This window comes from Lithobates pipiens, unplaced genomic scaffold (assembly GCF_037356315.1).
Source record: "Lithobates pipiens isolate NorthernLeopardFrog02 unplaced genomic scaffold, aLitPip1_a1.2 Scaffold_1, whole genome shotgun sequence".
NCBI classification, from domain to species: domain Eukaryota; kingdom Metazoa; phylum Chordata; class Amphibia; order Anura; family Ranidae; genus Lithobates; species Lithobates pipiens.
In genome coordinates this window covers 69,376,701-69,404,053 of record NW_027507685.1, presented here as the reverse complement: position 1 = coordinate 69,404,053, position 27,353 = coordinate 69,376,701, and the positions used below count along the sequence as shown (strand labels likewise).

Sequence of the window (27,353 nt, the reverse complement as noted above, 5' to 3'; positions counted from 1 at the left end):
AAAAAAAAAGTTTTTTGATACTGTCTTCTCTGATCCTCCTCTTCTTCCACTGTCCCTAATCCATTTCCTGATGGTACAGAGCCTTGGGGGTACTCCGCTCATGCTCAGTTTGGTGTGTATTGCTAGAAAAATTTTTTTTTTTCTTTTTGAGGGTGCATGTGATCGGCACAGTCCAAACAGAGGGTCAGGGGTCATGCAGCCTCATAGGACAATCATAGGAGAATGCTTTAGCCAGTGCTTGGCCAGACACAAGACTGCTATATACTGCTGATAGGAAAAGGTATTTAGCAGTTTATATTTACTAAAACGATTGCATTTTCATATTCTGTGTACTGTGGGAGACCAGATATAGTGAATGCAGGGTCATGGGTTTACTAACACTTTAAGCTTTGACAAAAAAAAAAAACTGGAAGCTGATTGGTTTCTACACAGAGCTACACCACATTTTTCACTCTCCAGTTTTAGTAAATCAACCCCCATATTTCTGACAGACCATATGCGCATGTCCGGTTAAAGAGGATGTAAACCCTGATGGGTTTACTTCCTCCTTGTGTCCCTGCAAAGGTAAAGCATGATGGGCTATTATGCATCGCATAGTAGCCCATTATGTGTCACTTACCTGACACAGGAGCCAGTGATGTCACCGCTGTCCCCTCTTTCATGGAGTGTCCATCTTCTTTCCGGGTATCGTGGCTTCGGCGCTGTGATTGGCCGGGGCTGCGATAACGTCACTCATATCGCCGCTAGCAGCGGCATGCTCAGTGCACCTGAGCGCCACTGTTTACGGTGCATGTCTTTTTGAAAATATCTCCTAAACCTTGTATTGGAGGTTGTATATGGTGCAATGGCTCCCCCCGTGCCCAAAAACATTTTAAGTTTCAAGTCTAAGAAATGTGTAAATGTTCATGTGCATCAGGTCAAAGGATGGAGGTGAGTCTGAGCACTATAGCTAAGCCTAGATTTAAAAAACAGACAAGGCACCCTCGGCAGACATGTTACACTCCTTGAATTTTTCCATTTTAAGTTTGACCAAACCCTTAATAATATAAATGAATCCATTACAGAAGTCATTGTGCTGTAAGTTTACATGGAGGACAAGAAATTTTAAGGGCTTTTCATGAAGATTAATCATTCAACCTTTTAATGACCCTGCAGGTGTCCTCTGCTGAGGCCCTACAGTCTTGATCAGATTTCAGTTCTTGTTGCAAATAGATACTTTTTATAGCCTTAATTAACAGGAAGAGGTTACATCCTGAAATGCAACAAAATCAAAACAGACGGGGAAAGAGGTATTATTTGTTTTACATATGAAAAGGATAATTACCAACTGTCTGGATTTTTAAAGAACCAGTACACATAAAATACTAGTTACTCTGTAGTAGGAACCATTAATGCAGGGACGATCTGCTCTATACAGCAGGGAATCCGTGGGCAGATCCCCTGCTACATCGAAGTAGAAGAGGGTGGATTTTGTGAAAAGCTTCCCATTGGCTTCCGAAAAACTGACATGCGAACTTTAACGTAAAGCCTGTGTGAAAGGAGCCCTAAATAGTTGCTAGAAGTGCTTGCTGATATGCTTATAAAAGTCACCTTATCCATACTAAACTTCATTTTAATTTGCTACACAGTGAATTTGTGCCATAAAAACGGTTCCTTTGTACAGTTTCTTTTGTACTACCGATCAGGTCCGTCTGTAAATTTTTCAGGCAGACCCATTCAAACTACCCATTGCTCTTTATGGAGCTGTGGATGTGTCATGACATGTGTCCATTGACACCTGCCGACATCCAATCCTATCCACTAAAAAAATGGACTGATGGAGATTCGTTCCCCGTCCACATGGCAGATCAGATGACAATGAGATAGAAATGCAAAGGTGGTCCGTTTTCACCCAACAGTCCATAGAGGACAGCGGACTGTGTCCGTGTCCACTATGCATTAGTGGAGCGGGCACTGACCTGCCATCTGCCTGCTCAGTGGGGATGGGCAGAGAGATTCCCTGCTGAGTGGGCAGATCTGCTGGCGGACACCACCAGTGTGAAAGGGGCCTATGGCCTCATTTACATGAGCAAAAAGTGCCCTCTTGTGGATTTCTGTGGCAAGTATACTGTCGATACTTGCAACTGGAATCGGAGGTGTTTTGATCTGTGTTGTTGTTTGCATCTGAGCCGGACATCTGTTCACAACCACAGGTATCTATTGGAGTGCAGTGGCTCCTGTCAGACGGTCATTCAGTTGTACAGGCTGATTGGCCATGTTTGATTGGAACTCCAGTATACTTTATGCCCATGTGAATGAGGTCTATAGAACATGAAGACCCTTGACTTGGGTGGTTAGTTTACATATTTTGGCCAAAATGCAAAGTAATATAATTGCATGTGTTTTGGTCTTTTTGGGGGGAACGCGAAAAGAAAATGCTTACTAACCTCCCTGCTTAACAGGTGAATTCAGCCCTTAGGCCTTGTTATTGCGTACTTCAGCTTGTATGAGAGCAGTGTGTACAGCAAGCTTTTATAAAAAATTTGTGGGAAGCTGTGAACAACTTAGTTGAAGCCTTTTAAAGAAAGGTTTAGATTCAGTATGATTAATGTGTGTGTGTGTTGACTGTCAGTTTACATAAGATGATAGCGGGGTTCTGCAGGCTTTCAATAAGCTTCAGGTAGCGCTCAAGCTTACTGAAGCTGATTAGCAGCTTGCATAAAGTGAGAGTGCTAATTATTTTGGTAAAAGAAAGGGTTGGGTCAATTGAATGGATACCAAATATGTCAAGCCTTGAATTGGGTGCACCTATGAAGTGGCAAAAAAAACCACAGCACCCAAAATTGTGTCTAGGTTTGTTTTTCTCAACCAAGGTGCCATTTGGATTCCCCCAGGGCCCTGGAACAGGATCTGTGATGGGTATTTCTCTGGGGGATCATTAATGGAGAGACTGTGTGAATGTGGGGTCTCTGATGTGATGATAGGACTCTGTGGCGATGGGGGCTTCTGACATAAAGGAAGACCCTAATGTGATGGGGGACCTCTGAGGTGAAGGGGGACTTCTGTCATGAAGGTCATTTTTATCAAGGTAGTTGTTTGCAGTGTTCCCAAATCAGTTTTCCCACTGATAAGTAAAATGTTACAGTTTAGACTGGGGTGTCTTGAGATTATGCACTGAGAAACACTGCTCTAGGTGATGCTTTAAAAGCATTCACAGGTCAGCAGTTTGGAGTTAACCAGGAATGACAGCCATTAAATGATTGCACTCGCTCTGGTGTAAGTGGCAATACCTTTTCGCACATATGCGCACTCGTCACCAAGTTAAGTCGTCCAAAAATTACTTTTACAAGAAAGACGGCAGTACAGTAAAAAATTTAATTAACGTTGGCTGCTATAGCAACATTGTTTTTTTACAAGCTCGTACTGCCACCGGAATAAGAGTGACACTGGTGGTAGTAAAAAGGTTAAAGGCTTCAACAACATTTGCTTTGTAAAAGCTTCTGGTACACACACATCCATATTATTATATATTTTTTTTTTTTTACAAGGTGAAGCCTATGTGAAAAGGGCCTAAGGGCTTGTTTACACCTGCTTTCTCTATAAAGAGTGAGCCTTGTTCAGAGAGGATCATTGCATGGCCTCCTTTATGCTGGTTTAAACCCCCTTAAAGGCTGGACTGTCAGGTGCGCTGTGTGCGTTGGCAAGCTGGTTGCAGTGCGGCCCTATTCACTTCAACTGTGGGTATAGAATTGGGTATATGGGCTGGTATGATATTTAATATATATATATCTTTTTTTTTTTTTTGGTTGAACTGTATGGACTTGTGTCTTTTTTCAACCTGACTAACTATGTAACTTGACTGGGTTCCGCTCAGTGGGTGGTAGTGCCTGCTGAGTGTGACAGGAGGTATAATTCCTGCTGCAGTCAGGAAGAAAAACACCACATAATGTGTACATCTGCAGCTAAAGGATGATAAAAACACAGCTCAACTGCTGTTTTCCTGCCCCCCAACTGCAAGTGTTAACAAGCCCTGATTTACACTTATTACTACAATTTAATTCCCTGTTGTTTTTTTTATTTTATTTTTTCTTCTTCTAAGTTGCTGTTAGCAATCCAGCTATTATAGTACCTCCAGGACCACCAGAAGTTCTATAATCCCTTCCAGTGCTTCCACTGGAACAACACTGGACGTGTCCTCTGACCCAAAGGGTATTTAAGCATCAGTTCATACTTGCCTATTGCTGACTCAGATTGCCCTGACTATTATGCTGTTTTCTTTGCTAGTTCACCAGCTCTCTCTGGACCTGACCATTCTCTTCATACTGCTCCCCACAATCACTGCCTGGAAATGATCACTCCCTGACGGAAACCTGCCACGACCACTGCTTGGACCTTACTATTTTTTTGGTGATCCCCTAGTGTACACTCTCCACACTGTTGCCTTCCTGTCCTTGCTTACCCCTTTGTGGATCAATCTTGATTGCTGCACCCTGGTAACAGCCCACAGCAAAGAGCTCCAAGGGCTAGTAGAGCTCACCGTCATCTTCGCAATTGAGAGTTTTAGTAAAGACCAGCTAGTGTTTAGGGTATTGCCTTAGGTATCTCAAAAAGGTTAGTTTTTTGTGTGCTTTATAAAGCATTGGTTTATGCCTCACTAGACATTGCGACTCTCTTGGTGCGAGCAGTGAGCTTACAGTTTTTGGCCAAAATACAAGCTAATACCTTAATTTTTTTTTTTTTTTTAGTCGTTTGGGAAGCAAGTGAAAATACGTGTTTAAAATGTATACATGCTCCTGCTTAAAGAGGAACTGCAGTCTGCTCAAATAATTTGTAATAAAAACATCTTTGCCGTTCTGAAGCTTCCCTCCAACCACTTTGTATATTATTTTATACATACTGTGAGTCTGTACTTGCCAAATAATGCTGCCGAAATCTCCCTCCACTAAGTCTGGCTGCAATCATTTTAACTGTGGGTAATTGAAGCTGCTGCCTGTTCACTTCCTGCATTTACACAGACACACAGGGGCACACCTCTAGCTCTGAAGCTCTCATTGGCCCTCTTATGACTCATCCCCCTCTCTTCCTGGCAAACTCACAAGCATGTGAGAGCTGTATAACAAGTATAGACGCAATCAACTCAGAGGTCATACACATGCAGATACAAATCTGCTAGGAACGGATATTTTTAGAAAGACTAAAATAGAATCCGATCAGTCCATATAGTATATACAGGCTAAGAGAGTCTATTAGGAAATGATGACAAAGGTGAAAAAGCATCCAAAAAGCGTCCGTCATGATAGGGTAGAAACCAAATTCCACAGCTGCAACAAAACACAAGTAGAAAGGCGCCTCTGCGTGCAGTAGTTTGAAAAAAATGCTTTAATAAGATATATAGATCAACTCACATTTAGTAGAGGTAAAACAAGCATGGTATTGGTATCACAATGACGTGTTTCCAAATCCAAAGGTCCTTTGCGTTCCATGCCTCGTTCTGAGGCAGCTTCCCGGACCTGGCGTTTTCCATCAGCCGGAAGATCCTATTGTTGTCATCAAGGAACTTACATGGCTTAGGATTTGGAAACACGTTGTGATACCAATACCATGCTTGTTTACCTCCTACTAAATGTGAGTTGATCTATATATATTATTAAAGCATTTTTTGCACCAAGAGGCACCCCTCTACTTGTGTTTTGAGAGAGAGAGCTGCGCCTAATGTCATAAGCCTAGGCTTTTTTCCTATACAAGAAACAGGAAGTGGGCTGTATAAGGTATTTACTGGCAGAAAAAAAATGTTTAACTATCCAAAGTTAAAACAACAAGGGCAGAAGATTTAATAGATGGAAAGATGAAAAAATGACTGAGGTTCCGCTTTAATAATTAGTATTGGCAACACTAAGAGGCTAGTTTACAAGCATTGTGCATCTACAAACACTGGAGGGCCCAGGGAGGCCTAAAATGCAGAATATGCTGATGCAAATGTAGCGCCCCCACCTTGCCAGGGTAGAGGGTTGACTTACCTCAAGCGCAGAGAGAAGTATGACATTACCATGTCATGCATGGCCATTGTGGAGATCATCTTGATAGAAAAGGGTGCCAGTCACTTTAGCCCTTTTTCTGTATTTTATTGCTCCAAATCACAGGGAAGGGGTGGAGGTAGCAAAAGGCTGCCAGACATTTTCTTCTATCCAAGGAGTGCCAGGATAATCTGACGGTGAACACCAATCCCCCTCCAGCAGGACTTCCATCAGGCTCTGCCACTTTGCCCTTTCCAGACGGGGAAGCTTAAGGATTTCTGTGTTAGGCCCCATATAGGTTGCAGGCCTACATAGCGCAAGTACTTCTGTACGCACCTCCCCACGTCGCAACCTGGGGGGGAAGAGAGCTCGCCAGGCCACTTCCCAAACTAAAACCTCTCCCATCATGCACCACTGGCCTGAACCTCCTAGTGGTCACCAGAGAGGACATAAATGCCTAAAAGCAAAAGATTGTCACTGTCCCCATAACTAGTACCCTGAGTGCCAATGACACCTAGTGGCAGTAGGGAATGGTAGCTATCTTAAACCTAGGGAAGAAACCCTAGAGAAAAAGTACAAAATGTCTTGCGCAAACTACTACCCAGGAAAGTAACATTTACTAGACACCTCTGATGACAAGGTGGCTACACAAATTTTAACTTCAACAGAGAAATCAGTGGTAACACCAAATATATTTTTTTAAGTAAAAGATGAATACATTATCATTACTGTTTGAATAATGAAAATATTATAAATAAATAAAAAATGCAGAAAAAATGCATGTGAGATATTATCCAGAAGAATTAAAAAAAATAGTTTGTATGGTGCATTCAATTGTTTCCACAGTTGTAAATTGTAGACCAGTGCAGCAGTGGTTCGAAGTCCAGTCTGTATATTGCTTTCAATCATTTCCACATTTTCAAAGGTGCGGACTAGTGCAGCAATGATTCACAGCTTGAAATTAGTTTATTAAATGCTCATCCTTAGATTGGTGCTCCAAAGACAAAAAAAGATGATGCCCAATCCTCAACACACTTCCACCAAAATGACCACTTAAAGTAGAATTCCGGTCAAAACCAAACTAAGCTTAAACCTTCTCCCACCCTCATTCTAAGCCCTGTTTAAATTATCCTAGAGGAAAGATATGTATACTTAATCTAAGGGCACTGTCAGGGGAGAAGCATAATAATTAGCAACTAATCAACCGTCATCTTTCATTCTAAATGTTCTACACTGATAGAAAGTAAATGCTATTCTTTTGGTTTGCTTATCTCCCCATTTCTCAACCTTACATTTACACCTCTGCAGTATAGATACTGAATAGTTACATTGGAGAATTGCTTAGGACAAGTGGAATGATTCATTCAGATGGCTAGTAGTACTGGACTTGCCTCCGCTCTTGTTTAGGGATGGTAAGGAAGATGGAGGACGGTGACTGCTCTGTCACCTACATGTAATGGAGTTGTAACTTCCCGCTGGGAGGACGTCTGTGCAGAAAGTTTTAGTTGGTGTGTTCACCTTCTATAGATTTTGGGGGAACAATTTAATTTCTTCCTCAAACATACCACACATTTGCTTCATTGGTTTTAGTCCACCACTAATATATACTCAGCATTGAACTTGTATAGCGCTTTTCTCTCTAGGGACTCCAAGTACTTGGAGATGGCGTTGGCTGGGAATCGAACCAGGGTCAGCTGCTTGGAAGGCAGCTATGCTCACCACTGCACCACCCACGCAAGATAGCATATCTTTGTAAGGTGGGAGGAAACTGGAATACCCAGAGGAAACCCACGCATGCACAGGGAGAACATGCAAACTCCATACAGATAGTGTCCTGGTCAAGTTTTGATCCAAGGATCCCAGTGCTGTAAAGCTAACCCCTAAGTCTATGTGCTGCCCATATGTGGCCTCTGTTCTCCAAGGCCTGTCTCCCCCCCCTGAGCAGGGTACTTCAGTGATGTCCACTCAAAACCCCTTCAGAAGAAATAAAAAATTCTTCTATTCTACATTATATATTTAACACTCCTATATATAAATACACACCCAAGGAATAACACACACCTCCACAAGATATACACACTTATCCTAGCTGGAATGTCTGTTCACCATTGGACAGTTGCCATCATAGGCCCTGGTTTCTGAACAATCTGAAAAGGGCAGTTCATCCGCCTTAGGAGGAACTGTACAGACCCAGAGGATTTCCTGAGATGATCGAGTATTTTAGAAAAAAATAATCCTGCAGAAAGGTTATGATCAATCCAACATCGGGCATGAAATTGAAAATGTTAAGAGGATGGACAGAAGTACCTTGATTAAAGACAAAGCAGGGGTGGTCGTTAAACCAGAGGACCAATTTAGGATCATTTTAGATTATAATGCCCAAACTAAGAAAGTATAGAATATTATCAAAAGGTGGGGCTCAAAATTTCAAGTACTGAGCTACTAGCCAGGCCTCAAGGGTTACTCACCACCAGTTGCCCCACCCAACCCCTTACCTTGCCCCGCCCCTAATTCCACCCCTAAACTTGCCCTCATAAATTATCTCATGAAATGTTTTATGCAGAATTAAGTTCTAAAAATAAATATTAACAACAACTTTTTCCGTTCCAAACAATGCAGTCTCACCTGTGCTCATCAATGCTCCTTCAACCGTGCCCACCAATGCAGCCTGCCTGTGTCCACCAATGCAGCCTGCCTGTGTCCACCAACGCAGCCTGCTCGTGTCCACCAACGCTGCCTCCCTGTGTCCATCATGCTGCTTACCAATTTTCATCATGCTGCCTCCATGTGTCCATCATGCAAGGGGAGAGAGGATTGCCGGCCGGATGATCAGAAAGCTGAGTGACATCACTGGAACAGCTTTCTTTTCAATAGCAGTGTGTTCCCGCCGCTCGTCATCAAATACAGCCCTGCCCCCTGGCCGGGGGAACCTTGATGCACGTCACTTGTCCCGGTTGATCTGTCTATCAAAGTCCTACGACCAGGGGGCAGGGCTGTGTGTGACAGCGAGTGCGGGGAACATATGGCTATTGAAATGAAAGTCGCTTGTGATGTTCCTCACACTCTTATGATCTGGCCGGCCGCCTGCTCTACTCACAGCCGCAGCCCACACTCGCCGGCGAGTGGAATTTTTGAGGGCTGATCAAAAGGTATTGGAGCATCTTTTAAAAAGATAGAATATTAGGTCATGGTTTACTACCCCAACCATGTTTTGTCTATAGGAAAGCTCCTGCACTGAGGAATATCTTAGCCCCAGAAGTAGTTGACCCTCCTAAGCCCAATAAGGGTACAAACCTTTTTCCATTGATGGTGGGCTTTTATGCGTTTGCCAGATGCAAACCGTGTAAAACCTCAAAGTGTAATGTAAAAAAGAAAAATGAGTTTATAGCCTCGGCCACAGGGAAGTCCTATCTGTTTAGAGACTTCATCACCTGCTCTACAAGAGGGTTGTCTACATGTTGGAGTGTGATTGCGGCAAACAATATGTGGAATGTACCTCCAGGGAGTTGCAGGTGAGGGAACATATGGCTAACATCAAAAGAGGCAAAAAAGAACATTGTGTTCTGAAACACTTTAAGATGGCACATAACAAAGATCCATAGACAGTCAAATTTTGGAAGATTGAGAGGGTCACCAAACATTGGAGAGGCAGTAATTATAGGACAGATTGGCCAGTGCTGGGTGGTACAGGAGCAGCGGAGCTCTACAGTGGATGCTTTTCTATACGGTGACTTTATGTAACTACTCTACGTTGCAAGGAATTACATGGTTGGTCTGAGAAACTCAAAAGAATCTCAGCCACCAAAACAGCACCCAAGCCGGATTTATCTACCTTTATTTTATGTTTGTTGCATCATACAGCATCACAAAATACAGAGCTGGGTATGCTATGTAACCTCTGCCATATGTAGATCATTATAACATTTGAAAATACATTCCTGTATTCCCCACTGCATCCTTAATATTTGCTCTCCTATACATAATTTTTTTAACAGGGAAATGCTACCATGATTGAAAGGATAATACAAGCATAAGCATTTTTTTTTTAAATTCTTTATTTTCGCAGTGTAGTGATACAATATTCCATATCTAAACACGTCCACACCTACATTTTATATTTAACACAGTAACATTCATCATTTAATCATGCTTAATTTATTCTATTGCATTTCCATATTTCCTTCTACTCACTATTACATTTTCCTTAACCTGGGATAGCCCTGGTTATCTGTCTTAAAGAAAGAAAGACAAGAAAAAGAAAAGAAAGAGAGAAAAAAAAGAGAAAAAAGGAAATTCGCCCTCCCCTTCCCCTACCCCCTCCCAAAAAAAAGAAAAGAAAAAACCCTATCCAAGGATTTTGTTCCCTATATATAATATAGGGCTTCCACACTTCATGATACCTATCTTCTTGCTCTCTCAGTATCATAGTCAAATTTTCCATTTGTTGAATCTCCGATACCTTGCTCATCCATTGTGATTTGGTTGGAGCCACAGTGGTTTTCCATAAAGCTGGAACGCATGCTTTTGCTGCTGTAAGCAAATGCCTTAAAAGAGACTTTTTATATTTCTCAATGGATAACGGAACATCATGCAGTAAAAAAGGCTGTCGGGTTTTCCTCAAGAGACACATCTGTAATTTCCTTCACTATTTCCGATACCATCTTCCAAAAATCTTTTACTCCGGGACAATCCCAAAATTATATGTAACAGAGTGCCCTCAGTGCCCTGACAGCGCCAGCACAAATTTGATACTTGTGGGTATATCCGGTGCAATACTTCTGGGGTCCTGTACCATCTAGACATAATTTTATAGCCCCCTTCTTGGTATCTGGTTGCTATTGACGCTTTATTGCGTGAACATAAAAATTGTATTTTTCTGTATGTCTGAGAAAGTGACTCCTAGGTCCCTTTCCCATGCTCGTAAGAAAGCCAAATCTTGTGAGTCTTCTTGTGTCATCCGCAAGGCATACATAGATGAAAGGGAGTGTTTCAGTGGTTTACCTTTTAAGCATATCTGTTCAAACCCAGATGGTGTCCTAATCACCGGTATTTGCTGCCTACTTAATCTGAGAAAAGCATTTAGCTGTATTCGCATGAATGGGTCCAGGTCCTCCATAAATTCTTGTTCGATCTCTTCCTTATACATTACATGATTATCAATTGAGAAATGTATAATCCTACTAATTCCCTTTCGTCTTAGGTCCCTAAAACCCTGATATGTCAGGCCTGGCTGAAAACTTGAAGAAGCGTTTTCATGTGTAACTTGTAGAGCTGAGCTGAGTTACGGCACACCTCCTATCCTTCAATGCCAAGTCTGATGCAACAATATCAATGTACCTAGTTCCATGGCCGCTTGATAAATAGATAGTCCAATACCGTTGGTCTTATAGGTGGTGTGCTATATGTCATAAGGCAATTCTGCTGTATTATGAATGGAAAACATTTTTAGCGTTGTTAAATTGTACTTTGTAATAAAATCTATTGAATTTATTAACATAGTTATTGTGGTGCCTACAAAGTCCATCAGCTACTTCTTATTTAGTCTAATATAGAGGAAGGTTGGTGTCAATGGGACTTATATAGAGGAAAGTTTCTGTGGGTCTTAAATAGAAGTAGGTTGGTGTCAGTGGGGCCTATATAGAGGTTGATAGGTATTTGGAGGTCTTATATTGAGGTTAGTATGTGTTGGGGGGTCTTATATAGAGGTAGGTTGGTGTCAGTGGGTCTTAAATAGCAGTAGTTAGATGTCAGTGGGTTCTCTATAGAGGTTGATAGGTATTTGGAGGTCTTATATAGAGGTCAGTATGTGTCTGGGGGTCTTCTATAGAGGTCAGTGTCCTGGGGGGGTCTTGTGTAGAGGTCAGTGTCCCGGGGGGGGGGGGGGGGGGTACATGGGATTATTTTGTTTTTTATTTTTAATAAATTTGCAAAGATTTAAAACATTTTTTTTTGCATTTTGTCATTATGGGGTATTGTTTGTAGAATTTTGAGGAAAATAATGAGTTTAATCCATTTTGGAATATGGCTGTGACGTAACAAAATGTTTAAAAAGTGAAGCGCTGTGATAGCATGTGATAGCTGTGGCCAATCACGGCTATCATAATTTTACATAATGGCACATAAATAAAGAAACTAAGAAATATGTGGGTTTAAAAAAAAGTCTGTATTTTTCCATTTATATAGCAAATAAAAAAATAAATAAAAAAAACCCAGTGGTGAGTAAATACCACCAAAAGAAAGCTCTGTCTAAAAAAAAAAATAAACTGATAAAAAATGTAATTTGGGTGCAGTATTACATGCCCATGTAATTGTCAGTGTGACAGCGCTGATAGATGAAAGTTGGCCTGGCAGGAAGGGGAGTGAAAGTGTCTGATATTGAACCGGTTAAATAACCCCATAAGGACTGCTGGATTTCTTATGAAAGCAGAACTTTACCCATAACAACTTGATAAAAAAATAATGTTTTTTTAGCAAGGAACATACATTCCACAATAATAATTATGCCACCAAAATGAGTGTGTTCTGTAAATTGCCTCCAGCATTGTTCCCGTTTATTCTTACTGAAGGCTGCCATTTTGCTGAAGCCCAGAGCCCCTGAACAGAAGTAAATCATAAAGCAGAACTAAACCCATCGATTTACTAGTTTCAAAAACATAGCTCCCAGCGTTCCCTGATTTGCAACAATGTCCTCCTTTCCTCCTAATTTGTCCCTCATTTTGGTCTGATCTGTATAGTTGTATATAGAATGAACTATTTATCTTTCACAAAGTGTTTCCCAGTGCTAAACCTTTCATTCAATTTCTAAATTGCTGCAATTGTAAATTGTGAAGCCAGTATAAAGGAATAATAGTAACAAAAAAAAAGCACTTGTGGGTTAAGTAATCTTTTTTTTTTATGTATTTATTCTCCTTTAACCATTTCCCGCTTGGCCTATAGCAGAATAACAGCTGGGTGGTGGTTCAGTTATCTTGACTGGGCGTCATATGATGTCCTTCAGGATAACAGCCGCCGCACGCCCCTGGGGTCTGACACACCGCTCCATCGATCTCGGTAAAGAGCCTCTGATGGAGGCGTGATCACGATGTAAATAGGAAGAGCCGGTGATCGGCTTTTCCTCACTAGCGTCTGATGCGAGTAGAGGAGAGCCGATCGCGGCGCTCTTCGCGGCTTCATCTAGGCTTACCTGTAGGTCAAAGTGGTTTGTAAGTGTTTACAACCACTTTAACTCCTTCCCTGCCAGTGTCTATTTTTACCTCTGATTGCTGTAATAATGTCACTGGTCTCAAAAAAAGTGTCAAACGTGTCTGATCTGTCTGCCGCAATCCTGATAAAAATTGCAGATCGCCGCCATTACTAGTAAAAAAATAACAATAATAAAAATGCTATAAATCTATCTATCCCTATTTTGCAGACGCTATAACTTTTGCACAAACCAATCAATATACCCTTATTGCGATTTTTTTTTTTTATCAGAAATATATAGATGAATACATATTGGCCTAAACAATTAAATTCGATTTTGTTTTATTGGATATGTATTATAGAAAAAAGTTAAAAATATTGTTTTTTTCTTTTCCAAAATTGGCGTTTTTTTGTTTATACTGTAAAAAATAAAAACCACAGAGGCTATCAAATACCACCAAAAGAAAGCTCTATTTGTGGGAAAAAAAGAACATCAATTTTGTTTGGTTACAACGTTGCACAACCAAGCAATTTTCAGTTAAAGCAACGCGGTGCCGAATCGCAAAAAATGACCTGGTCATTAAGGGAAAATCCTGGGGCTGAGGTAGTTGATGTCCATCCATGAAGGCAACAGAAAGTTGTCACCAGAGCTCCCAAGAATAACGGTCGTTCTGCTGCCCAGCATTTGTGTAGTTCCCCTTTAAAAAAGAAAAAAAATCAAACAACCAAAAACACACTGAAATTAAAGGGTCTATGCAGAGTTTAGCATCGCCCTTCTTATAAATGGCCACTCTGTGACACGCTACGCCTTCATTGAACTGTAACACTAATAATGGTGTGACGAATTGTTCCCGAATGAAAAATCCCCCCTCTGCCTCTTCAAACGTGTCGCCCGCTTAGTCCCATATTCCATTGCCCTGTGTAAACATGGCGGCCGGCGCTTCACGCACGGGAAGACGCAAACAAGGTGACCTATGCCAGAAGTCGTCGTCTCTTTCTGGCGACGTAAGGCGATCCTATTGGCTGGGACTGCGGTAGTGTATGTGCCTGTGTTCCCGGCGGCGTCTCACGAGATCCGGCGAATGCAGTGACAGAGCAAAGAGCAAGATGGCGTCGCCGGGAGGAGAGATTCAGGTAAGTGAATTGATGAGCCGGGCCTCTATATAGAAGGAGAGGGGGGACGTTGGGAGTGTCCGGGGCTCACTGTCACCATAGCAGCGAACGTTCATACAGTGCAATGTGAATGAGCTTTCCACTGACCACCCTTGGGTGCCTCATGTCCATGGCCAGTCCGATGGGCCCCCCAGACAGGATTGGCCCTTCTATAGACCTAGAGGAGGATTGCAATGTGTTTAGAGAAGCCCCCCACACACTGAATGCCCCCAGTCCACCCTACCTGTGATGGGCACGGTACAACTGTGGCCTGTTCTCTCTCTCCTCTGTCACTGCAGGAGATGGGGGGGGGGGGCTCTGGACACCCCCCCCCCGGGGCCCCCTGGATAATGTGCACAGTTCAGGGACTGGAAGTCTATCCTGGGGGGGGGGGGGGGGGGGTGGGTTCTGCCTGATCCTTCTAGGACCTGCCCAGCTTTTACATCCTTTCTACAGGGATGGCCTCCTGATCTGACCCCCTCCCCCGTCATGTAAGGCTATGTGTGCACATGCTGCACCACTGAAAAGTGATCTGCAGTTGGATCACCTTTCAGAGGTGTTTCACAGGTGGTCAGTGGATACCACTGTTGCCTTCACTTGGATGGGTTCTTTTGGACGGGCAGTACTACTTGCTGAATGTGACCACAAGATAATTTTTTGCCACAAAGCACCACTGCCTGTGTACACCCCCCCCCCCCTCCCCCCGCCTGTGTACACCCCCCCCCTCCCCCCGCCTGTGTACACCCCCCCCCCTCCCCCCGCCTGTGTACACCCCCCCTCCCCCCCGCCTGTGTACACCCCCCCCCCCCCCCCCGCCTGTGTACACCCCCCCTCCCCCCGCCTGTGTACACCCCCCCTCCCCCCGCCTGTGTACACCCCCCCTCCCCCCGCCTGTGTACACCTCCCCCCGCCCGCCTGTGTACCGCCCGCCTGTCTCCCCCCTCCACCCGCCTGTGGACGCTCCCCCCGCCTGTGTACGCTCGCCCCCCTCTCCCATCCGCTGCCTGTGTACATCCCCCCCCTCCCATCCGCTGCCTGTGTACATCCCCCCCTCCCATCCGCTGCCTGTGTACACCCCCCCCTCCCATCCGCTGCCTGTGTACACCCCCCCTCCCATCCGCTGCCTGTGTACACCCCCCCCCCCCTCCCATCCGCTGCCTGTGTACACCCCCCCCCCTCCCATCCGCTGCCTGTGTACACCCCCCCCCCCCCCTCCCATCCGCTGCCTGTGTACACCCCCCTCCCATCCGCTGCCTGTGTACACCCCCCCCCCTCCCATCCGCTGCCTGTGTACATCCCCCCCCCCCTCCCATCCGCTGCCTGTGTACATCCCCCCCCCCTCCCATCCGCTGCCTGTGTACATCCCCCCCCCCTCCCATCCGCTGCCTGTGTACATCCCCCCCCCCTCCCATCCGCTGCCTGTGTACATCCCCCCCCTCCCATCCGCTGCCTGTGTACACCCCCCCCCCTCCCATCCGCTGCCTGTGTACACCCCCCCCCCTCCCATCCGCTGCCTGTGTACACCCCCCCCCTCCCATCCGCTGCCTGTGTACACCCCCCCCCCTCCCATCCGCTGCCTGTGTACATCCCCCCCCCCCTCCCATCCGCTGCCTGTGTACATCCCCCCCCCCTCCCATCCGCTGCCTGTGTACATCCCCCCCCCCCCCTCCCATCCGCTGCCTGTGTACATCCCCCCCCCTCCCATCCGCTGCCTGTGTACATCCCCCCCTCCCCCATCCGCTGCCTGTGTACACCCCCCCCTCCCCCATCCGCTGCCTGTGTACACCCCCCCCCCATCCGCTGCCTGTGTACACCCCCCCTCCCCCATCCGCTGCCTGTGTACACCCCCCCCTCCCCCATCCGCTGCCTGTGTACACCCCCCCTCCCCCATCCGCTGCCTGTGTACATCCCCCCCCCCCCCTCCCATCCGCTGCCTGTGTACATCCCCCCCCCCCCTCCCATCCGCTGCCTGTGTACATCCCCCCCCTCCCATCCGCTGCCTGTGTACATCCCCCCCCCCTCCCATCCGCTGCCTGTGTACATCCCCCCCCCCCTCCCATCCGCTGCCTGTGTACATCCCCCCCCCTCCCCATCCGCTGCCTGTGTACATCCCCCCCCCCCCCTCCCATCCGCTGCCTGTGTACATCCCCCCCCCCTCCCATCCGCTGCCTGTGTACATCCCCCCCCTCCCATCCGCTGCCTGTGTACATCCCCCCCCCCCCATCCGCTGCCTGTGTACATCCCCCCCCCCCATCCGCTGCCTGTGTACATCCCCCCCCCCCATCCGCTGCCTGTGTACACCCCCCCCCTCCCATCCGCTGCCTGTGTACATCCCCCCCCTCCCATCCGCTGCCTGTGTACATCCCCCCCCCCTCCCATCCGCTGCCTGTGTACATCCCCCCCCCTCCCATCCGCTGCCTGTGTACATCCCCCCCTCCCATCCGCTGCCTGTGTACACCCCCCCTCCCATCCGCTGCCTGTGTACACCCCCCCTCCCATCCGCTGCCTGTGTACACCCCCCCCCCTCCCATCCGCTGCCTGTGTACACCCCCCCCCCTCCCATCCGCTGCCTGTGTACACCCCCCCCCCCCTCCATCCGCTGCCTGTGTACACCCCCCCCCCCCTCCCATCCGCTGCCTGTGTACACCCCCCTCCCATCCGCTGCCTGTGTACACCCCCCCCCCTCCCATCCGCTGCCTGTGTACATCCCCCCCCCTCCCATCCGCTGCCTGTGTACATCCCCCCCCCCCTCCCATCCGCTGCCTGTGTACATCCCCCCCCCTCCCATCCGCTGCCTGTGTACATCCCCCCCCCTCCCATCCGCTGCCTGTGTACATCCCCCCCCTCCCATCCGCTGCCTGTGTACATCCCCCCCCTCCCATCCGCTGCCTGTGTACATCCCCCCCCCTCCCATCCGCTGCCTGTGTACACCCCCCCTCCCCCATCCGCTGCCTGTGTACACCCCCCCTCCCCCATCCGCTGCCTGTGTACACCCCCCCCTCCCCCATCCGCTGCCTGTGTACACCCCCCCCTCCCCCATCCGCTGCCTGTGTACATCCCCCCCCCCTCCCATCCGCTGCCTGTGTACATCCCCCCCCCTCCCATCCGCTGCCTGTGTACATCCCCCCCCCCTCCCATCCGCTGCCTGTGTACATCCCCCCCCCCCCTCCCATCCGCTGCCTGTGTACATCCCCCCCCCCCTCCCATCCGCTGCCTGTGTACATCCCCCCCCCCTCCCATCCGCTGCCTGTGTACATCCCCCCCCCCTCCCATCCGCTGCCTGTGTACATCCCCCCCCCCTCCCATCCGCTGCCTGTGTACATCCCCCCCCCCCCCTCCCATCCGCTGCCTGTGTACATCCCCCCCCCCCCTCCCATCCGCTGCCTGTGTACATCCCCCCCCTCCCATCCGCTGCCTGTGTACATCCCCCCCTCCCATCCGCTGCCTGTGTACATCCCCCCCTCCCATCCGCTGCCTGTGTACACCCCCCCTCCCCCATCCGCTGCCTGTGTACACCCCCCCCCCCCCTCCCCCATCCGCTGCCTGTGTACACCCCCCCCTCCCCCATCCGCTGCCTGTGTACACCCCCCCCTCCCCCATCCGCTGCCTGTGTACACCCCCCCCCCTCCCCCATCCGCTGCCTGTGTACACCCCCCCTCCCCCATCCGCTGCCTGTGTACACCCCCCCCCCCCTCCCCCATCCGCTGCCTGTGTACACCCCCCCTCCCCCATCCGCTGCCTGTGTACACCCCCCCTCCCCCATCCGCTGCCTGTGTACACCCCCCTCCCCCATCCGCTGCCTGTGTACACCCCCCCCCCCTCCCCCATCCGCTGCCTGTGTACACCCCCCCCCCTCCCCCATCCGCTGCCTGTGTACACCCCCCCCCCTCCCCCATCCGCTGCCTGTGTACACCCCCCCCCCCTCCCCCATCCGCTGCCTGTGTACACCCCCCCCCCTCCCCCATCCGCTGCCTGTGTACACCCCCCCCCCTCCCCCATCCGCTGCCTGTGTACACCCCCCTCCCCCATCCGCTGCCTGTGTACACCCCCCCCCCCCCCATCCGCTGCCTGTGTACATCCCCCCCCCCATCCGCTGCCTGTGTACATCCCCCCCCCTCCCATCCGCTGCCTGTGTACATCCCCCCCCCTCCCATCCGCTGCCTGTGTACATCCCCCCCCCCCTCCCATCCGCTGCCTGTGTACATCCCCCCCCCCTCCCATCCGCTGCCTGTGTACATCCCCCCCCTCCCATCCGCTGCCTGTGTACATCCCCCCCTCCCATCCGCTGCCTGTGTACATCCCCCCCCCCCTCCCATCCGCTGCCTGTGTACATCCCCCCCCCCCTCCCATCCGCTGCCTGTGTACATCCCCCCCCCCCCCTCCCATCCGCTGCCTGTGTACATCCCCCCCCCCCTCCCATCCGCTGCCTGTGTACATCCCCCCCCCCTCCCATCCGCTGCCTGTGTACATCCTCCCATCCGCTGCCTGTGTACATCCCCCCCCCCTCCCATCCGCTGCCTGTGTACATCCCCCCCCCCTCCCATCCGCTGCCTGTGTACATCCCCCCCCCTCCCATCCGCTGCCTGTGTACACCCCCCTCCCCCATCCGCTGCCTGTGTACACCCCCCCCTCCCCCATCCGCTGCCTGTGTACACCCCCCCCTCCCCCATCCGCTGCCTGTGTACACCCCCCCATCCGCTGCCTGTGTACACCCCCCCTCCCCCATCCGCTGCCTGTGTACACCCCCCCCTCCCCCATCCGCTGCCTGTGTACACCCCCCCCTCCCCCATCCGCTGCCTGTGTACACCCCCCCCTCCCCCATCCGCTGCCTGTGTACACCCCCCCCTCCCCCATCCGCTGCCTGTGTACACCCCCCCCTCCCCCATCCGCTGCCTGTGTACACCCCCCCCCTCCCCCATCCGCTGCCTGTGTACACCCCCCCCCCTCCCCCATCCGCTGCCTGTGTACACCCCCCCCCCCTCCCCCATCCGCTGCCTGTGTACACCCCCCCCCCTCCCCCATCCGCTGCCTGTGTACACACCCCCCCCCCCTCCCCCATCCGCTGCCTGTGTACACCCCCCCCCCTCCCCCATCCGCTGCCTGTGTACACCCCCCCCCCCTCCCCCATCCGCTGCCTGTGTACACCCCCCCCCCCCCCTCCCCCATCCGCTGCCTGTGTACACCCCCCCCCCCTCCCCCATCCGCTGCCTGTGTACACCCCCCCCCCTCCCCCATCCGCTGCCTGTGTACACCCCCCCTCCCCCATCCGCTGCCTGTGTACACCCCCCCCCCTCCCCCATCCGCTGCCTGTGTACACCCCCCCCTCCCTCATCCGCTGCCTGTGTACACCCCCCCTCCCCATCCGCTGCCTGTGTACATCATCCCCCGCCTGTGCAGCTTGAGGGGGGCAGTAAGAATGTGGCTTGACCGTGTATGTTTACTGCCCTCCCAGTGCAAGTGAGCCCTTAGTATACAGACAGGCAAGTGTATGTATGCATACAATTATGGCAAGTCTGTCAGGGTGCAGAAAAAAATAATAGTGGGAAAAGGTCTGCTGCCCTTTTTCCATATTTTTATACATTTTTTTTTTTTTTTTTTTACGTTTTGAGGCTCCATTCACACCTGAGAATTTTGGGGTCACGGCAGAATCGCTGCAGTTCTGCCCACAATTTCAAAGGCAGGTTCAGGTGCCATTATTTTCAATTGCACCTAAAGCACAGTGTGGTTTTGCTGTGATTGTTGTGCCAATTTTATTGCGGCAAATTGCATTGCGTGAAGCTTGCTGCCCACAAAGGAGCTTTTCCGCTAGATATATTGTGGCAAAATCGCACCACGTTTTAGGTGCCATTGAAAGTAATAGCACCTGTACCTGTGTTTTACCATTGTAGTGTATTTTGAGATTGTGGGCAGCATCATGGCGGTTCTGGTGTGATCACAAAATGCCCAGGTGTCAATGGGGCCTAAAGCAGAACTAAACCCATTCATTTAACAGTTTCAAAATAAGTTGCCGGGATTGCCAACTGTCACATTTGCTTGTGTTTTCAACCAAACTGTCCAACCATGAAATGGCTGACGTCATAAGTGATGTGCAGCACCAGGGCAGTTACAGATCAGAGGCAAAGATGTCCGCTTCCTTGGCTGTAAAGGATAGGAGGGTTTAGTTCTGCTTTAATCACTTCTCCAAAAAGGTATGGTAAACAAGTGGATAAAATAATGGAACTTTAGTCAGAAAATTAAAGCGGAGGTCCACCCTAAAGTGGACCTTCCGCTCATCGGAACCCTCCCCCCTCCGGCGCCACAATTGGCACCTTTCAGGGGGGAGGGGGGTGCAGATACCTGTACAGTACAGGTATTCTGCACCCACTTCCGGGATAGCTCTCTGCGGAAAGGGGCGTAGATTATGCCCCTTTCCGCAAGTGCCCCGCTGCCTGCTGGGAAACACACAGATCCCAGAGGCAGCGGGGACCGTCCTTATTGCACAGCGCGACTCACGCATGAGCAGTAGGGAACCGGGAAATGAAGCCGAAAGGCTCCATTTCCTGATTCCCATACCCAAGATGGCGGCGGCAGCACCCGACAGACGATCTAGAGATTGGCTTCGGGTGCCGACATCGCGGGCGCGCTGGACAGGTAAGTGTCACTATTTTAAAAGTCAGCAGCTGCAGTATTTGTAGCTGCTGGCTTTAAAAAAAAAAAAAAAAAAAAAAAACGCGGACTCCCGGCGGACTCCCGCTTTAAGTCTTGCTAGAGGATTTCAGGCTGGCCCCTTTTGCAGGTATAGCTATGTAAAAGATTAAAAATTATGTGTTTGTATTGTTTAAAATCCAGTAATACACGGTCTCACCCTGCTCTGCACATGCTCAGTTGCTCTCCATTTTTAGGCACTGCTGAGTTTTTGTAGAGGCCGATCAGCTGACCGCTTTAAAGCAGAATTAAACTTTCTTATCCTTTACAGCCAAGGAAGCTGCTTCTGTTTGACCTGCAGCTGCCATGGTACTGCACATGTGATCAGTTAGGACATTTGGTGGTTCGACAGTTTGGTTGAGGACACAACCAAACTGTCAGTTAGCAAGCTTGGCATTCCAGGAACTGTATTTTGAAGACATTAATTGGATGGGTTTAGTTCTACTTTATGATTTACTTGCTCAGGGTCTCTGGGCTTCAGCAAAATGGCAGACTCCCAACAAGAAGAAACAGGAGCAATGCTGGAGGCAATTTACAGCACACATTAATGTTGGTAGCATAATTATTAATGTGGAATGTATGTTCTTTGCTATTTTATTTTTTATCACGGTATGGGTAGAGTTCTTCTTTAAATCGGCACACAGGTGTGGACTTGATACTGGCTTTAAAGGATAAGTTCACCTTAAAAATAATAATAATGCACATTTTTTTTTAAGGTAAAGAAATGTGCATTTATTATTTTTTATAATTTGTTTGGAACCTGTAAAGCATTGCACCAGCGATCAGCAGCTCTCCTTCCGATCTGTCAGTGTATCTGTGTGCCGTACATCCCGTATGGGCAAGCAGATACACTGAAGGGAAGTATCGGTAAACTCCACAGCACTGTGGTACTTTATTGAGAACTACAAGCTGACGGCCACAAAGGATGTCGCGACTTGTAGTTCATTCACACACAGAGCTCTGTGTAGGAATGATGCAGTCATGTCTTCAAAAAGTGACAGCTAGCCTGGGGAACTTCTTCCCATACTGCTGTCACAGGGAGAGGAGGGAAAGGCGAGCGGCTGCAGCAGTGGGAACACATCACACGTTTCACCCTTTAAAAGCCGGTGAATGTCTTTCTGATAAAAGTAATCTCTAAAGCCACCAGATCCCTTTATGCTTTGTGGGGCTTGTAAAGTGTGTTTCCCATAGCCCGCCACCCCCTTGCTGGCTGGCAGCACCCATGGTGGTCCTAGGCTCTACTGTTCTACTAGGGAGCACAGGACCGTGGAAAAGGGCTTCAATGGTGAAAGCATAAAGAACCCCAGGAACATCTGTTCCCTGATTCCCTGGCAACTAATGATCCTGGAAGTGACATGTAATCCATTACTTCCGAGGTCACAGCCAGCTGTCATTTCTTGGCTAGTGTAGCTGAGAATGCAGCTATTCAAACACTATCTGTGTTTGAATAGCTTCATTGGAGGGCAGAGACGATTTTAGAATACCTGTCATCAAAACATGTATCACATAGGGGGGTGTTGCTGCCCCCCCCCCCCCCTTGTGATAGCAATAAAGTTAGAAAAGAAGTGTGAAAAAAAAATTACATAAAATAAAAAATTAAGCACCCCTGTCACTGCCACACACACCCCATATAAAGTGCAGGGCGAGCACGTGCATGTAAACATCAATTGTGCCACACAAGTGAGGTATTGTGAAAGCAATAGTTCTAGGGCCATAATTCTTGGATAACCCTAAACTGATAACCTGTTAAAGCATCTCTTATAGAGGATTTTGGATACCATAGCTTTTTGCGATTCCACGAGCATGAACGTTTGTAGGACTTGACATGTTAGGTTTGCATTGAGTAAATGGATACCGATCTTTTATATTTTGCCATAAAATGGGTATAATAATGTGTTTACGCTAAAACTCTTTAGTGTATTTTTTTTTTCCTGAAAATGTGCAGATATTGTGCAACATAATTTACAACTATGGCCGTTTTATTCTCCAGGGTCTGTGCTTTTAGAAAATGCCTATTGTTCGGCACTTGCAAAACATTCTAGCGAAAAAATGCTAATTTTTACGTGTGTAAATTTTTTTTTTTTTAAATGACCCCGATAGGAAAGTGGTTAAAGTGTCAGAATGGAAGTAGTCTGATGCAAGTCTCTACATCCTGTCCATAGATCTGATATGGACCTGGGAAGTTCGGCAGCAAAAGATTGAACAGACGTGGATGTCATAAAGTTGGCATTCATTCAGGCATCTGTTCACAGATCCCCTGCTGATTGGACATGGCCTGCATGAAGGGGGGCCTTGCAATTAAATGCCTGCTTTTTAGGTCTCATGTATATGGGTGTGTGAGACCATACAACATCAATTATGGGTGTACTTTCACACCATGGAGACGCAGCAGTGTGCAGCCACCCATAGTAATGGTTGTATGCGGGTGTACACCGAGCTTGCGTAAATCCCTGGACATGCCTTGTGTGTGTCAAGGGATTTACATCCATGTTCATGTTTACAGCAGATACCTGTATATAGCCATTCATTCCTGTGGGCTAATCTACAATGTAGCTTTGTCTTCTGGACACAGAAATTCGCCCACAATTTACATTGTTTGACCTCATGTGCCCACGTTTTTATTTTTATTTTTTTTGGATGCTGTCACTTTTCTCCTATTATAGCACACCTGTATTACCTGAATTTTTTTTTTTTTTACATGAGTATATTGGACATATAGATGTCTAGCTATTAAAAAAAAAAATTTGAAGTGGCACTGTTATGATTGCTAAATAGAGGCAGCCATTACTGAAATTTCCTTTTGAGACTGCTAGTTCCCTGGCTGTCATTCTGATGCTTATACTTCATTGCTTTCTGAGCTGATGACTAAGGATGAGCTCTGCAGAATTCGCATGTTCCACGTGCAGAGCCCGCAAGGAAGTCGACACTGTGCTGTGTTAATCACAGGCAGTGAGACATTGCCCCCCGATGCACGGCTGCAGAGATCGGGCAATGTCTCACTGCCTGTGACTAGTGCAGCACAGTGCCGACTACCTGGCAGGCTCTGCATGTGAACACACCTGAGCTCATACCTCCTGCTGACCCAGAACGGTTAGGCTGGGTTCACACTATTGTGAATTGGATGTGGGTTTCCCCGCATCCAATTCACATGACAGGAGAGTGTGCCCAGGCTCTCAATGGAGCCGGTTCACACATCTTTGGGGCGGCCGAAGAGCGCACAGCAGAAGAGTTCTGTGCATCTTTGGCTCCGTTTCAGGTCCTGAAACATTGACCAGGGAACGCATCAGATCCCCTGCTGTGCCCTGCAGCCGCACATAGTGTGAATCCAGCCTCACAGAAGGCTTATTTTACAGCATGCTTGTTCTGGGGTCACACACAGGCAGACATTCAGAAAGGGGCCTTACTGGCAGCTTCCTATCTTGCTCATGACCAAGTCACTTTAAAGTGGGCCTTTTGTTCATTTTTCAATTCTGCAAGAATTTATATTATACAGCATTTATATAGTGTGTGCAATTTTAAAAGGGAGGGGTAAGCACAGTGGGTAAGTGGTTAGCACTTCTTCCTAGCACCTCTAGGGTTGTCGGTTCGAATCCCAACCATGGCACTACCTGCATGGAGTTTGCTCCCAGTGCTTGTGTGGGTTTCCGTACTCCATGTTTCCATCCACACTCCAAAGACATGCTGGTAGCTTAGTTGTCGTTTGACTATATTGGCCGCAGTGTGTGTGTGTGTGTGTGTATGAATGAGAGTCAAGTCTGGTACAGACTACAAAAAAAACAAAAGTCTGCTGCAGTCAGAGACGCACTAATGTACTAATGATCAGACATTAGTGCAGCAATCTCCCCCGCTGAGCTGTTGTGTTCTGACAGGGGGGCGGATCCCCGCCAAAACACTCCAATCAGCGCTCTCTGCCATTGGTTGAAATCGCTGATCGAGAGTTAATCGGCTGCTGGTTTTCCAACATGCACCTCCGACATAAAAGCTGTCCGATGTCTCCTGACGTTCAGCCCATGTGTACCCAGCTTTAGGGATCTTATATTGTAAGCTCCCTGATGGCAGGGACTGATGTGATTGTATAATATATATGTAATTTGCTGCTTAATTGGCAGGGCTATAAAGTACCTGTAATTTTAAAAAATAAGTGGTACAAAAGATGCTAATGGTGAGGGAAGAGCTGACAAAGTAAAATCCCAGAAGTTTGATAGATGTGGAATAGGTTTCCCTGAAGAGATGAGTTTTTAGGGATCACCTAAAGCAGAGGTTTTTTTAAACTGGGGTCCATGGATGTGTTTCATGGGGTTCTTGAGGGTCAGATAATTATTATTTTTTTTGGTTTAAGTTGATATTCACTTTACAGCCTTCCCCCTTGCCCCATTGAAAGAAAGAAAATGCCCCGTCACAACTCAATAGCGCTGACCGCTAAGCGTCTCTTGACTCGCTGGCCCATGTTTACTATTTAAATTTTTTAACATTGTTCTCGTGCCGCCCCATAATAGAAAGTGCAAATTCTGATTTTTCTAGTAGAAGTAGTAGACTTGAGCAGATCTAAAATTGTTTTATTTCATTTTTGTGATGAGTGCCCATTACTTTTAGCATGAAAAAGTGAGCTTTTTGTTAAGATTATTTACTTTATTCAAACATTGTGTACATCATATGTGCACAAGGCTATCACAATTTAAAGTGGTTGTAAACCCTTTACAACCACTTTAACCTACAGGTAAGCCTAGATTAAGGTGCTTGAAGTATCTCCCGGACCTGCACTGTCCAGGAGATATTTGCAAGTCGCCGTACGGTGATTTCTTTCTGCACATGCGCCGGAGTTGGGATCAAATCAATATTCCTATCACACACGTTCCTGGTATCAATCATGAAGTAGCGGGTGCTGCAGCAATTACCAGTTAGGTCCTGGAAGCATCAAACAAGCGTACATATTCGCCAGCACACCATGGATCGACAAATTTTTGTCCCAAAGGTTTAATGAAGAGAATCGCATGACAAAGGAAAAGTGCCACTTTTTGGGAGCCGTGCAGGACCCCTTTGCCAGGCATGTGATCATCATATGCCTGGCGAAGGGGTCCTGCGCGGCTCCGAAACATTGCACCTTTCCTATGTGATGTGATTCTCTTCATTAAACCTCTTGGAGTTAGAGAGGGCACACTGTGCCGTTTCTAGCTCGGGTAATGTAGTTAAAGGCGGCTCATGTGCGCGATTGACGTCGCGCAACTCCGGCCAGTCACAGAGCCAGAGTTCGCAGCCCCGGAAGGAAGAGGGGTGAAGAATGGACGCTCGCTACTAGCGAGGAAGACGTGGACTTTGCGGTTTTCTCCTGCATGTAAGTGTCACATAATGGGCTACTATGCAATGGATAGTAGCCCATTATGCGTTACCTCTGCAGGGAAACAGAGGAAGTAACGCCTATCAGGGTTTACTTCCTCTTTAGTATTATCTGTTTATACATTGCAGGCATAGTTTTCTTTACGTAAATATTTCTGGGGACTATAGCTTTCATCAGATTCTTAAAAGGGGCTGTGGCTCAAAAAAGGTTAGGAACCACTGGCCTAAAGGTAGACAGAGTAATGACAGAGATGACTGTGCAGGTTAGCGTAAGAAGTTCCAGAGAATGGGAGATGCACTAGAAAATTGCTGGAGGAAACAAGGGGAGCTAGAGAAGGAGGTCCTGGGAAAAGCCAAGTGGACAGTTTCGTTGATAATTGGAGACTAGGTCGGTGATGTAGCTGGGGGCAGAGTTGTGGATGGCTTTGTATGTTGTTAGTATTTTACATTTTATTCATTGGGTGCATGGAAGCCATTGCAATGATTGGCAGAGAGATGTGGCAGACGCTGGGGTTTATTTACTAAAGCTGGAGATTTCAAAATCAAGTTCACTTCTGCATAGAAACCAATTCTCTTTTAACCTCCGGTTGCTCAATTAAGCTTTGGCAATAAAACGTGGAAGCTGATTGGTTTCTATACAGAAGTGATCCTGATTTTGCGCACTCCAGCTTTATTAAATAAACTCCATTGAGCGGTTGGTAAGCTAGGTGCGTCTGGCAGCCTTCATGATAGGCCACTTTGGGCACACACCTTCCAAGTGCCTCTCCGTTATGCAAATATGGTTCCCAAGTTTCATGGGTGATTCTGAACCCCCATCTCATGCCTTCCTCCTGTTTGCTGTGTAGATTTGTTATGTGTAGGCTTTTGTTATTTAGTCATCTGTACCATATGTAAATCTTTCACCAACTGGCGTTTACTTTGTCGGACTTTATTCAGGAATTTTAATGGTTGATTACTTTTTTACATATTAACTTGTTTAGTCATTTAGTCATGTAGATCTAAAGGTTA

General features: G+C 47.7%; 1 protein-coding gene across 1 annotated transcript in view; it reads left to right on the top strand.

Annotated features, from left to right (window-relative positions):
* Nucleotides 1–14,152: 14,152 nt before the first annotated feature.
* The window catches only part of CLPTM1 (CLPTM1 regulator of GABA type A receptor forward trafficking), a 60,952-nt gene continuing 47,751 nt past the window's right edge, over nucleotides 14,153–27,353 (top strand). The window contains exon 1 of the mRNA XM_077455748.1: nucleotides 14,153–14,309. Coding sequence (XP_077311874.1) covers nucleotides 14,217–14,309 — 93 coding nt within the window. The 5' untranslated portion in view covers nucleotides 14,153–14,216. The remainder of the gene's footprint in view (nucleotides 14,310–27,353) is intronic.